The sequence below is a fragment of the Nymphaea colorata genome, chromosome 6, assembly GCF_008831285.2.
Source record: "Nymphaea colorata isolate Beijing-Zhang1983 chromosome 6, ASM883128v2, whole genome shotgun sequence".
In the NCBI taxonomy this organism is placed as follows: Eukaryota; Viridiplantae; Streptophyta; class Magnoliopsida; order Nymphaeales; family Nymphaeaceae; genus Nymphaea; species Nymphaea colorata.
Genome location: NC_045143.1, coordinates 23,290,300 through 23,304,639, shown reverse-complemented (window position 1 = coordinate 23,304,639; position 14,340 = coordinate 23,290,300). Strand labels below are relative to the sequence as shown.

Genomic DNA, 14,340 nt, shown 5'->3' with positions numbered 1-14,340 from the left:
CCTGGAAACAACATCAAGTCTTTTAGACCTCCTCACTTTAAGAATCAAATTAGAGGAGAATATAAAGTTATTTGCCACTTTTGTCATGAACCGGGTCACATAAGACCTAGTTGCCCAAAGTTGAACAACAATGAAGGACAATCGCGGAATCTTGGAGGAAATTTTCTCAAAGGAGGAACTTCATATCCACAAGGAGGGCAACACAACCGGGGAATTTCATTTCCTCAAGGTGGACATTACAACATTAGACAATTTGATCAAAGAAAGGCCGCAAATGTCACAAATGAAGGATGTGATCTATCATCTATATCCACAACGTTGAATCAAATCATGACAGCCCTTCAACCCATGATCAAGGAGTCAAATTCCGGAGCACTAGCAACAACGGCATCCATCTCCAACACTCCTGGTATGTTTTCTTGGCTTTTAGATTCTGGTGCATCTTTTCATATGACACCAAATATATCATCTTTGACCAAATTTGAAAGAACAAGAAAAGAATCAAATGTTGTTACCGCCGATGGAACTTCTTTAAGTGTTAAAGGGATTGGGAATTTTGAAAAAGAATTTGGAAAACAAAAATTTTTTGTTCCAAAAGTTAGTTATGTTCCTAAACTTAATCTTAACTTACTTTCTGTGTCACAAATCTCAGATCTTGGATTTGATGTTGTTTTCTCATCAAATAAATGTTTGGTGCAGGATCACCAAACCGGGAGATTGATTGGGGAAGGTTTTAGAAAAGGGGACCTTTACTACATGGACAATTTATGCATCCCCAAAGAAAAGTTTTGTCACTATGTTGAAAATGTGGACATCAATGTTTGGCACCAAAGATTAGGTCATCCAAATGTTAGAAAATTGTCTATGATGAACCCTACCAAGAATATTTGTATTGAAAATTTTAAATGTAATGATTGTATACATGGAAAAATGAAATCTTTATCTTTTGGAGAAAGGAACTTCTTCTCTTCTTTGCCTTTTGAGCTTGTTCATTCCGATGTATGGGGACCCTCTCCTATCATGTCAAAAGGAGGGCTATCATATTATGTGATCTTTGTTGATGACTTCACTAGGTATTGTTGGATATATTTCCTAAAACATAAATCCGAAGTTTTTGAGATATTCAAAAATTTTCACATGTTAGTACAAACACAATTCAATGCTAAATTAAAAATTTTAAGGACTGATTCCGGAGGTGAATACATTTCAAATGAGTTCGAAAGATATTTGAAAAACTATGGGATAGTCCACCAAAAATCTTGTCCAAGAACACCTCAACAAAATGGACTTTCAGAAAGAAAACATAGGCACATAATTGAAACAACAAGAACCCTTCTTATTTCCAAAAATGTGCCTAAAAACTTTTGGGCTGAAACCGCACTTGCCTCTGTTTATCTTATAAACAGAATGCCTTCAAAAGTTTTACATAATACCACTCCGTTTGAAAAATTATTCAAGTATGAACCCGATTTCAATAGACTTCGTATTTTTGGATGCAAATGTTTTGTTCTTAATGACAAGGCTGATAAGCTAAGTTCAAAAGTTATTGAATGTGCTTTTATTGGTTATTCTGAAACCCAAAAAGGCTACAAATGTTATGACTCAATTAAAGACAAGATCATTGTCTCAAGGAATGTAAGGTTTTGTGAAGATGAAAGTGGTTTTAAAAATTGTGGGGAGTCACAACACAATAATGATTATTCCTTTTTATTTAAGTTCCTTTCTCAATGTGATGATGAAATGCATGATGGTGATGATAGCAACACTGGTGGTAATGATAGTAGAATGGCCAAGGATATAATCACTTATCATAGAAGAAACCGGCAACAAGAAGTTGGTGAAGAAGAACATCATGAGACCATTGATCTCCAACCAACTCAAAGTGGAGAAAACCTTAGGAGATCCACTAGAAATGTAAGACAACCCAATAGGTTTGTGTCTTATGAAACTTTTACTCCATCTCATAGAGCTAGAATTAATGCCATTCACTCTCACTTTGAACCTTCTACTTTTAATGAAGCATCCAAATATATTGAGTGGAAGAATGCCATGTTAGAAGAATTGGATGCCTTGAGAAAAGCCCAAACTTGGGAAATACAAGATTTACCTATAGGGAAAAAGACTATTGGATGCAAGTGGGTATACAAGGTGAAAACTAAAAGTGATGGATCCCTAGAAAGGTATAAAGCAAGGCTTGTTGCCAAAGGTTACACTCAAGAATATGGTATTGACTATGAGGAAACATTTGCCCCTGTAGCTAGAATGACTACTGTTAGGACCCTTATTGCTTTAGCATCTGTTAAAAACTGGAATATCTATCAAATGGATGTTAAAAATGCCTTTTTAAATGGGGATCTTATGGAAGAGGTTTATATGGAAGTACCACCAGGGTTGTCTGTTCCTCAAAGGAAAGTTCTTAGACTTAAGAAGGCTCTTTATGGCCTTAAACAAGCTCCTAAAGCTTGGTTTGACCGTTTTAATTCTGTTATTTCTGATTATGGGTTTCATTCTTGCTTAACTGACACTGCCTTGTTTGTTAAGTATACTACTGCAGGTATCATAATTCTTCTACTGTATGTTGATGATATGATCATTACAGGTAGTGATAAGGAAGGTATTAAAGAATGTAAGAAATTACTACAAGAAACTTTTGAAATGAAAGATTTAGGTTTTCTAACGTACTTCTTGGGTATTGAGGTTGCATACTCTACTAGAGGATATTTTTTGTCACAAACTAAGTTTGCTGCAGAGATCATTGCTAAATCAGGCATAACAGATGATAAGGTCACAGAAACTCCTGAAGCAGTAGGAAGCAAGATGAAGATTGATGATGGAGTTCCACTTGCCAATCCCACTCCTTACCGACAACTTGTGGGATCCTTGATGTACCTTAGCATCACTCGGCCTGACATTGCTCATGCAGTTCATACTGTGAGTCAATTTCAACATGCTCCATCAACCGTTCATATGGGAGCTGTTCTTCGTATCATCAGATATATTAAGGGAACAATAAACAAGGGAGTATTTATGTCTTCCTCTTCCTCCTTGAACTTGATTGCTTATACTGATGCTGATTGGGGAGAAGATCCTAATGATAGACACTCAACTACTGGATTTTGTGTTTTTCTAGGAGAATCACTCATCTCATGGAAATGCAAAAAGCAACAGAAAGTCTCACTATCCTCTACTGAAGCTGAATATCGAGCCATGGCTTCTACAACTATGGAAATTGTCTGGCTTCGCCAAATGCTCCTTGATATGGGAATAAAGATAGAAGAACCCACTGATTTATGCTGCGACAACAAGAGTTCTATCTACATTGCCAAGAATCAAACATTCCATGAACGAACAAAGCATATAGAAATGGACTGTCACTATGTTCGTGAAGAATTTTTGAAGAAGACTATCAAACTTCCATATGTCTCCTCCGAGTTCCAGCTGGCTGATTTCTTCACAAAGCCTCTATGTTCTCCCAGATTCAACTTTCTTTTAGATAAACTTTCGGTGATAGCACCGTAAGTTTAAGGGGGGGTGTTAAGAAATATGATTTCTTATTGTTGTTATCTCTTAATTAGGTATTATCTTAGTTAAGAGCTAGTTTAGGATTAGTTAGGAATTAGTTTAGGATTTAGTTTATTTCTTTCTTTTCTCTTTATTTTTTATTTTTTATTTTTTTATTTTTTATTATTTCTGCCAAACTAGCCGTTGGCAGTTCCAACAGCTCTATTAAGAGCTGTTGGAACTAGCCCAACGGCTAGTTTAGCTCATCTCTTCTTATTCTCTCTTATAAATATCCTTGTAACAGTCTTTGTAAAGTATAAGCTGTGTTTTACAGCCTTTATATTGTTTATTGAATGAGTATTACTCTTCTTCACTTGGCCTTAGTGCCTTTTTGGTATTATATGTATTCTTTGTGACTGTTATAGTCACTTTTCACAAACAATAGTATCACCAATGGCTGCACCATACCCAACACTTTTCCTTGACAATGCAAAAGGTTTTGTAGTGATTGATTAGCCATTATTTGGGCATCCTTGGAGGCACTGCTTTCCATCATTTCTGTAGTGCCTAGGTCAATGAAGACGTTCCTTGGAGACTCAACATCTATTGGGTTTCCCCTTTTTTGTCCCCATTTTAATATTTTTTTTATGTTCATTTTCAATTAAAACGATGGATTTTGCTGCCCTCCAAATTGTCGTGTCCAGTTTCAATCGATTGCTCACCCGTCTTCACCATTCAAATGTCGAACTTTCCCAGTCCTTTTGTCAACAACTCAACATAGCTAAGGGGGGTGGATTGTATGTAACACTTTTGTTTTCTCGCAAGTGGATTTGGAGCGGGTCCAGATCCGGACCCGAACCCTTTGGCGTGAAGGAGCCCGACGCGAGGGCTCTTCTCCCTCATCTTCCTCCCAATCCCCTTTGTTGCCTCTCGTGCCAGCGCGTAGAAGAAGGAGAAGACGGAGGATTGGTGCAGGGCAACGACGAGAGCTGTGGCAGTGGCGGTCAGGTGAGGCTTCAGACTTCTCTCTGCCACCTCCTTCCTCTTCCTTCTTCTCCTCCTCCCTCTGTCAACGCCTTCCCCTGCTGCACGTTTTCTTTCCCTCCCTCTCTGCTTGAGCTCCCTCCTCGTCTCATTTATCTCCTCCTCACCATCTCCCCCATTTTCCCTTGTCGTGCTATCCCTCTTCCTCTACTACTCTCACACTCTCTTGCTCTCTCTGCCTGCACTCCCTCCTCACTGTCAGCACCCTCAACCGAACAGTCCCTTCTCCCTTTCTCTCTTGCGTCAGACCTTCCTCCCTCAGCCGAACCAACTTCTCATAGCCGACTGCCTCTTTCTCAAGGCAGACCTCTTCCGTCACATCTTTTCATTGATTCTCATCATAGTGATTGTCGTTTGGCTGGTTTTCAGATAGGGAAGTCCGTCTTCCCCCTTTTTCCAGCAATTAGGCCGTGTTGTTGGCGACGGCAGCGAGCAATCATTGGCATTGGCGCTCAATCGAACACTTGAGGTGGCTATCGGGAACACTACGACAGTTTGGACACTAAGATTTAGGTGAGCGACGCCTAATCGAGCCTAGATGGTTGAATATTTTATATTGGAGCATGTATAATTATTGGTTGAGCATGGTAGAATTAATAATTTATGATTTTAGGATATGTTAGCGACTTTGCTTTTTGGGGAAAACCAAGGATTGTTTTGAAGAGGCAATGATCCATGCTTATAATGACCTTTTTAGCATGATAAGTTGATCCTCGAAGCTATTTGGAAACATGGTAGAGATTTGAAGGAGTTAAGAAGTTTTAGAGTCATTTTTGTAGACACGTGGTGCATGCGTTGATCGTTGGACGTATTGCGTGGTTGGTTGAGAAAGAGCTTGTGAGTAGGATGTAATTTGGGGAAGAGCTCGTTTTGAAGGCCTTGTGGGTCGATACTACCCGTTGACACCCTCTTGAGGCGATGGCATGCCTCAATGCTTATGCTTCATATTTGTATATATGGTAAAGCGAAGCGAGTGTAGAACTTACCTTTTCATTGTGGTTGCAGGTACACCGGTCACGTCCAGTAGACCTTGAGTGACTAGGTTAAAGCTTCAGGCATTTTGGATATCTTGGCGACGTGCGACAGGTATGGTGGCATTTCAGGCAAATCCCGGCCTGGGGCCAACTAGACTGTGTGTTTTGAGGATCGTTGGGTCCTATGACCATGATGTGATTGAATGATTGTATACATGAGAATTGAATGTTTATGTGATAAGTTTTGTTTTGAAAATTACTACGTAATTGCATGTGCATGCTAGAATTGATAATTGCTTAGGACAGATGAGGTGGGGTATCGAGTCGAGTGTCTCTTCGACCCCAACTGTGCATTAGAAAGCATCCTATAATGATAACTGCAAAGGACAGCTACGAGTCAATCACGGATCGAGACTACTCTCTGTGGTTTGGCTATGGTTTTCAAAGATATGATTGATGTGATAAGTGATGTGAATGTTGTAATATTTTCGTATGCTTTGCCTTGGGCATGATACAAATGAATGGAATTGAAGGGTAGTTGTACCCGTATTGCTATGACGGCTAGCTAAGAATGTTAATTATATATGTAGCCTTCGTGTGAAGGCATTTGGAGGTATGGGGCACTCGTTGAGTGAACCAACCTCATGAGCTAGCTGGGCATCTTGTGATTGTGTTTTCATAATCTTAAATAAGAAATAATAAGAGATGAGAGGTCAGTGGGTTGTGGCAATGTGTTTGGGAGACGTCCCGCTTTCGCCTGTTCGGAGCGCAGGAGGTGCAAAGCCGCAGGGTACTGTTGTGTGTTGTGCTTGGAGTGTTGGGCTCCCACCTTCCCAACCTGGGTGTCCTAGGGAAGGCTGAGTATCTCTCATTGGAATTCACACATCCATGGATGAGTGCTCTACCGCTGCAGCGTGAATGGATCCATATCGATTCGGGCCACCACGGGGGTTGTCTCCCGGCTGTAGGCCGCCCACGGTGTGCACGTGCCTGTGTTTTGCACCCACAGGAACTGTCAATGCACTAAAGTTAATGTAAATGATAAGAATAAGAATGATATGTTACGTTGTGATTAGATCATATCAGAGCCCTTACCTAGAGGGCTAGGGATTTTTCTAGTTTGTTACCATACTGCGAAGGCTAAGCCTTCAGTTGTTTTTCTTTTTCAGGATTTGGCGGACCAAGGGCAGCAGGTTGATCAGGTGGCTTCACTCACATCCTACTGGGGAGGTTTTGGGTCAAATATCGTGCTGGCGCGTTTTGTTTTGGTTTTATTGATGTCTGGTTTTTGTTAGGCATCAATGTTGTGATTTTGGGGCATTTTTTGTCATGTGTACAGAGGAACTGAAATTCTTATATAATGGAAAGCTTGGCCCATTGTTTTAAATTTCTTGGCTCATCTCATTTTGAATTGTAGTGTCGTCGCACCTCAATGTTTTATGTTAAGAAAAAGAAAAACTTCTTTTGAGGGTCAAAAAGGTTGGGGTGTGACATTGTAACACCCCAAAAGTTTAGTCATGTATTGAAGATTGCGAGAGATCTTCAAGGGCATATAAAGTGGGGTCATTAATGAGATGACTGTCCTGGTTCCTAGCCTTTTTGAGGCTGGAGCCGAAACTGCTAGGGAGTAGGTTGGGATCCGCCAAACCAGGGGCCTGAGCCCAAGAGTGGGTCGGGTTGTTACATTATATATAGTTGATTTTCATGTTTTGCCTTTTCCACATGAGCATGTTTTTGTTTTCCATATTTTCCTCCATGTGTGCTTGCCATTTCGTGCATATTGTAAATCGATTTGATCAAGCAAAGCACGAGATCTTCAAGCTTCTTCTCTAAACTTCCATTTTCATTTTCATTTGATTTTCCCATAGCTGGATCATTCCTCATGTCTTGGCCATCACGAAGGTGAAGGAGAGACCTTGCCCTGATACCACTCTGATGCAACGATTAGAAAATTAACTCTAATCCCCAGAAGAACACCAACGTCTGGAAAATGAAACTTAAATGAAAGAAAACAATGAAAAACAAGAGAAAACAATAGAATTTAGGGTTTATCAAGCATTGGTTAATTCCCAAAACAAGAAAGAGCCCCTTAAATAGGGTTACGAGTAATTTGGATCAATCAGATTAGGCTCCAAATGAATAACAAAAATAGAACGACTAAAATGACTCAAATGGATCTTTATTACAATATGGATCCCAACTAGGCATCCAATCTTGTGTATGTAAAATGGTAAAAGGAGAACAAAGTGAAAACTATTAAAGCTTCTGACAAGAAATTGAAAGAATAGAATTATAGAAGATTGACAATCATAGAGTGTTAAAGTAAATAAAGTTACATATATCTACTCAGCTTGCATGCTAAGTTCACACATCAACTTTGACCTCATATGAAGGTTTTCCTTTTAGTAAGATTTGTGACAGGTGAAAGTAGATTAGTTCATGCTTTTATCACAAACTTATCTTTCTCTTAGTTGAGTAAAGCATCAGCATGTCAGTAGTTTATACCATAGGAGACGTAAAGTTCATCATGTTCATAATAAAAGTAAAATTCCCTTTCTGCTACTCTCTTAGCTAAGAAACTGAAAAACTGGTAATACATGTCTCTAACCCACTAAGATTTCCTTATAGAAATTTTTGTGATCAATATGCCTTGAGGTGTGAACTACACTTGAATTAGAGGAATAAAGGCCCCATCCTGAGGAACTTTTAAACCATGCTCCTAAGAAAACACAGCATGCACGGGTGCCAACCAATGAGCGACAAAATTTGGAAATTTAGTGGCCACTTGAAACACTGTACTTGAAGAAAAGTTAAATAAGACCAAAGGATTCAAGAAGCCAGAATTTATATTCCATAGAAAAGATATTCCTGCTTCAAGTATAAAAGATATCGTGTGACAAGCAAAATAGTAAGAAGTGTCAAACATTAACACGCTGCAGCAAGCCTTCACTGTAAAAGCATAATTAGAGTCAAAGGATTTAAAATGCACCAAAGGTTAAAAAAAACAAAATGATGCAGCCAAAGGCAAACATCATGAATTTGAGAACCACTGTTTTCATTAACAAAATATCTAAGCATAAGCCCATCATACATACGATTACATGGATCATATGAATGATTAGTTTGCACTAAGAATGTCAGAATCAACCTACCTGTGAAGATTGCAAATGACCAGAAATGAAAGCAAGCTTCGCAAGCCCAAGTTGGAATTCTACTACCTGGAAAAAATAAAAGATTAGTCAATCATATAGCATACTAAATAGGAGGTAAACAACCCCGAAAACTAATACAGGACCATCTTTTACCAGCTCATGCTAATATATGTAATTTTGAGGCTGGAGCCGAAACTGCTTGAAAATGCTTAATAATCTATACAAGCATGCAAGCCCAGGGGACTGCTGTACTGCTGCCGGAGTGGACAGTTATGCCACTCGTGTGCTGTCACTCGACATTGAACGCCGGTGAATTGGAAGTCAGAAAACTCGCCGGAAGTCAAAAATTTTCCTAATTTCAAAACTTATAAACCCTAAAACTTTTATCGACTTGTTTTACCCTTCTGTCGACTAAGTGTTTTAACTTTACATTTTATTTAACTTTTTCCAAATTTACCATTTAAAATTTTCAAAAACTACAATTCATGCCACCGCCCCAAAAAAAATCACACTTCAAAAAAGACACTTTTTTCTTTCTTTCTTTTTTTTTTTTTGAAAAAAAAGCATCCTTTTCCCTTTTTTATGGAGTTTCATTTTCACGCTTTTTTTTTTTAAAATAACATGTTTTGTGTGACACTGGTTTGAAGTTTGAACTATCAGTTGAGAAAGCAGCTGAAAAAAACTGAAGTATTGGAACCAAGATGAAAGTTGACTATATGATTACAATGGAAAATTCAACTTGTCTGCGACAGACAGATACCTTACGTACATCTAACTATCACCAGATCAGACAAAACATGCCCACATGGCAAGTCAATTTCTACATTCTCTCACAACACATAAATGAATTTCTGCATATTAGAAAAAATATCAAAGCATCTCTAAATAAGGGACACATGATGAAATTGGAATACATGAAAAATATAAATGCTAATCCATTTAATGAACACTTATATGGAATGCATTTTTGTGTGAAGATTAACAAAAAAAAAATGTATGATTCCAGTGTGTTTTTGAATTTCAACATTGTAAAAAAATATCATGAACCATCACGGTTAGCTACTGCTACATTTGTACTATCAGATAGTTAAGACTCAAGATCTAGAATGCTTGAGGGAAAGAGCAATACATTAACAGGTAAATCATCAACCAAAGTTAACACTAAATCAAGAGAATAAACTTTATAATACCCAGAGCCGTATCCATAAGCACACATAAAAGACCATGTAAGCTTTGACATGCAATAAAAGGCGTTGGGACATTACAGGCAACAATCTGACTGAATGAAGACAGTTCTCAAAAGCCTCATCCCATGAAATATCCCTGAAACCATCACAGTGCATCCATTTAGTGTTCGTATGGTTAAGAGCCAAACAGCTACAACCACCATTAAAGCTAAAAAATACAAAATTAAATAGTTTACCCAGCAGAACTGTTGGTCAACATGGCAGCCCATGGCAAGGGAAGTGAAGGATCTAAACTTCTAGCACGATCTAAAGTTTGCTTTGAAATGACCACATGTCCCTCCTTATGAAAGAGCTGCTTGAAGATGACACATGGATAAATCAATGAAAGCCCATGTTTTTAATATATTTTTCTTAAAATTTTCAATAACCTTATTACTTTTATTTGCATTTTTTAATATTTCAGTGGCTAAAAGTAATGATTGAGATGCCTTTGGTGGCCTCAAAATTATAATCTGATTGCTTTTCCTCAAATTTCATGTTGAGGATATCTAGCTGACCTCTGTCTCTTTGAACATGTCAGATTGAAGAGCAATTTTAGGAAGAAATAGAACTTCATTTCAAATATGTGTTAGAGGCATTTGCAGTAGTTGACTCTCCAATCTTCTCCTTTATTTTTGATCTTCCTCCACCCAGCTGTCACAGCTCCATTATGTGTAAGGAGATTGTTTAGCAGAAGAGATACAAGGGCATGGAGATTGTCAACAACAAACAGGATGGAGTATCCAACAGGGACCAATGGTGATGGGTACTTCATCATCACAACTGTATTCATTGGTGAGAGGGAGACCAGCACTATTGGTTATGAGCGCTTTCTCGGATGGTCATGACTCCATCCTAACTGTTTCTGGTATACTTTGCACTGTTAGGGCCGAGATTAGTGATATTGTCAAGGATGAAACACTGTTTAAGAGAATTGCATCTACAATGAGCTTGACAAATTGTAGTGAAAAAACTGGGCCGACACCAGACAAGAAGCAGGTTCTTAAAGGTGACATGTTGAATTAGGCCTCTGGACAATGTAGTGTTGTAGTTAGCACAATGTAGTCTGGCAGGAGGAGGAAGATTTTTAAACTTGCGCCCACACATCACAAAGAGCATCAGTAAAGAAAATCAAGTTATTAAAAATTGCTTCCCCCCAACACAATTTTTGCATAAACAAGTTCCAAATACATCCAAACAAGCTCCAAGCAAAAAAAATAAAAAAAGATCCAACTTACTTTAACCTGTCAAATCATTGATGATTTTTTTTAATTCACTAACCTTTCCAAGGTAAGACCATGATGCAGCATGAGAAACACACAACTGCAATCCCCTAATGAGTGCATGTTGCTGCAATGCTCCATAATTGGCCAAACACCCTAAGGCTATCCAAAACTCACTGTTGCTGCACTCAAGAACCAATCCACCAAGTGACATCTTCTCTGCTAGCTGCCTGATAGACGAATGATCAATTTGTGCAACTGGTATCACGAAAATCACATTTTCATAAACGGAATAAGAAGAAAACATACCGATCAGTCCCATCATTTGGTTTCAATTGTTTCAGGGAACAAATGTAATCCAAAGAAATTGCAACATCAGCATACATGTTTGCCTGCCATGGAGTCAAATGCAGAGTTTTTTGATAAGCACGGTTTGCAGTAACAGCAGCCAATTGGCACTTCTCCTTCCAAGTCAGGATAGAGGCTGCAAAAGCTGCCTCATCAATTTCACAACATCCATTTTCTTGTGACCATGGTGAACATTTTGCATAGGTCATCTGAAAGATCAAGCAACTAGTCATTAGAGCCTCCACATGTTAATCCAACTATAGTATACGCATGATGCATCTAAGGATGTGTAGCAGCTGCTGAACATTTATTTTCCTACAATGAGACACTGGACACAAACACAAAGACATAGTAAAATCAAAACTTAGGAGCATAAGCGGATAGTTGTAGTATTTTCACACAATAAAACCCGAAACTATCACATGGTACTAAATACTAATATGAAATATTTTCTATGCAGAAAGAATGTCATTTACTTTCATGGCTTTGTAGCTCAAAAACCTGTTTAACACTCCTATATGCTTACAGCCATATTATCTGGACCATTTTCCTTTCTTTCCAGGTTTTGAAATGGACATCACAGGAACATGGTATTATCTTCCAGATTGCTGACTTAATCAAGATAACATCATTCGTATGACAAGAGAACGCACAAGCTTGTGAAGATGCACTAAGGGGATGGATAAATTATAATGCTGCTGCACAGTTTAACGAATAATGGAGAACAATCTGCAACAATTCCCAAAAACAGGCATGAGGATCAATAGCTGACTTCCACATTCAAATGGTGATGCACAAACACAATGTAATGGTGCAGCAAAATGAATAACTAAAGCTCCAGTAAATACCATGACCTTTGCTGTCAAACCAATGTTTAAAAACTCAGCCAAGCTAACACAGAAGTCATTTACTTGGTCCAAAGGAAAAACAAAAAAAGGAAATTTGCAAGACTCAACCAAGTCAGATGATGACATCGCCAAGTCATCTAGGTATCAATCAAGTTTTATGTGTCGGCGAAGTATTGGGCAAACCATGGGTATAATGTCTATGTATAATGCACAAATATACTATTTAAGTGACATCTTTTGTGTTGGTGCTATGTGTATATATAGTATTTTTCAGAAAACTAATCATCTTGGTGTCCGTTTTATGTCTGCAATCATGAAAATTGATACACATATCATACTTTTTGGATATGCAGGATGGGTTTATAGGACACCTTCAGACAGTTGATGCTCAATCTCTTACAAAAAATAATCTAGAAATTGAAAAAAATCATTTTTATGTTGCTCCCTAATATTTTGAATATGAAGATCATACACATATGGGGGATTTTGCAAGAAAAAAAATGGCAAACGAAGAGAAGACAGGATAGAAGGGGCAAGCAGTGCAATGTCAAACCATGACCACAACGCTTGCTTGAAGTCCATATATGGCTCTCTCTTGGCATGCAGACATAACCCCTTGAACTTCCTTCCATGTACACAAGTGGTTGCTCCATGTATACTTCTTTCATATTAACTTGTAAGAATACATCCAAATGGTGTCATTCTGACACTTCGACTAAATATCTTGTCATAAACTTGTCTAGCTTACTAAGTGAATCTTCAGCAAGATGCTCAGCCCTGTAGCTTTTGATGCTTCCATCATGTTTGTATTTGATTTTATACACTCACTTGCATTTCACACATAGTCACAAATAACGTTTTGGAGTTTTAAACGGAGAGGTTTTTTCAGGTATAATACGGCGAACTTGAAAAAAAAGGGAAAATATGGGAAAAATATGCTAATTTTTTTTAAAAAAATAAAAAGCTAAAAATGGGGGGAAAATAAAATAAGTGAGATACTAATAACACAAATATCAAAAGATAAGTAGATTTGCAACAAATAAAAAAGAAAAAAGAAAACAGTTTGACATTAAAAAAATGAAAAAAGTGAAAAGAACAAGAAAAAGAAGCTTTAAAAACACGTTTTTTCGTTTTTAATGTTTTAAAAAAAACACGTTTTTTTTTTAGTTGTAAACGGCCATTTAATTTATCGCATTTTTTTCGCGTTTTTTTCAAAAAAACGCGTTTTCTGTGACTATGTGGCCAAGTACCCGCCTTACTGTGTCCCCAACACAAGCATGGGAACCTTATTGAAGTAACCAGATGACATAGTTAACAAGTGGATTGAGCATTATAACAAAAAAGTAAAGATTGTGAAAGTCCGCACTGCATTTCAAGTGGGCGATGACATTGCTTGTATTCATAGTCTTGATGAAGAAATGGCAAGTGAATCAGTAGAGAGTGCATGATAGGCATTGCTCTGAATTTGGAACCAAATAATGTTGATGTTGTATGTGGGCGCTGATCAGAGCTTAGACAGAATAATAGGGTATGTTATTGACTTGTGCCCAACAAAGTGCAGAAGAAAAGACAGGTTTGAATGAAACAAAACAGATTTTAAAGAGCAGAGAGAGAGAAATAGGACATATAGTAAAGAGGCCTGCAAAAGGGGATGACAGACTAAGGAAGAAATAAGACATTTGCAATATTTTAAACAACGTAACTTGGGACTCAATTCGGCCATTTGTGACTCGACACTTGGTGGGTCAACTCATGACGCAGGCCAACTTTTGTTGACATTTTTTTAAGAAAATAATTTATATCTAACCATGCAAACAGTCTACGCATCACAATTTATTATCTAACCACAGCAAAATGGTATTTCTTCTAGAGCGATCCAAGTTCAAAATCCAAAGAAATTAGTAGCAAAGGTAAGAGCATCAGACCATGAGAAAGAGAGAGAGTCACGAGGAAACGAAAAATTCCAGAAAGGGAGTTAGAGAGCAGAAAATGTGTAAGAGACAAAGATACTGGAAATGTGGCTG

At 37.9% G+C, this 14,340-nt stretch overlaps 1 protein-coding gene across 3 annotated transcripts in view; it reads right to left on the bottom strand.

Moving 5' to 3' along the window:
- LOC116255403 (tetratricopeptide repeat protein SKI3) overlaps positions 1–14,340 on the bottom strand; it is a 66,245-nt gene that overhangs the window by 35,938 nt on the left and 15,967 nt on the right. For all 3 annotated transcript variants that reach the window (XM_031631202.2, XM_050078420.1, XM_031631203.2), the window contains 5 exons: positions 11,430–11,677; positions 11,179–11,350; positions 10,095–10,210; positions 9,937–9,994; positions 8,672–8,737 (listed from right to left, as the gene is read on the bottom strand). In XM_031631202.2, coding sequence (XP_031487062.1) covers positions 8,672–8,737; positions 9,937–9,994; positions 10,095–10,210; positions 11,179–11,350; positions 11,430–11,677 — 660 coding nt within the window. The remainder of the gene's footprint in view (positions 1–8,671; positions 8,738–9,936; positions 9,995–10,094; positions 10,211–11,178; positions 11,351–11,429; positions 11,678–14,340) is intronic.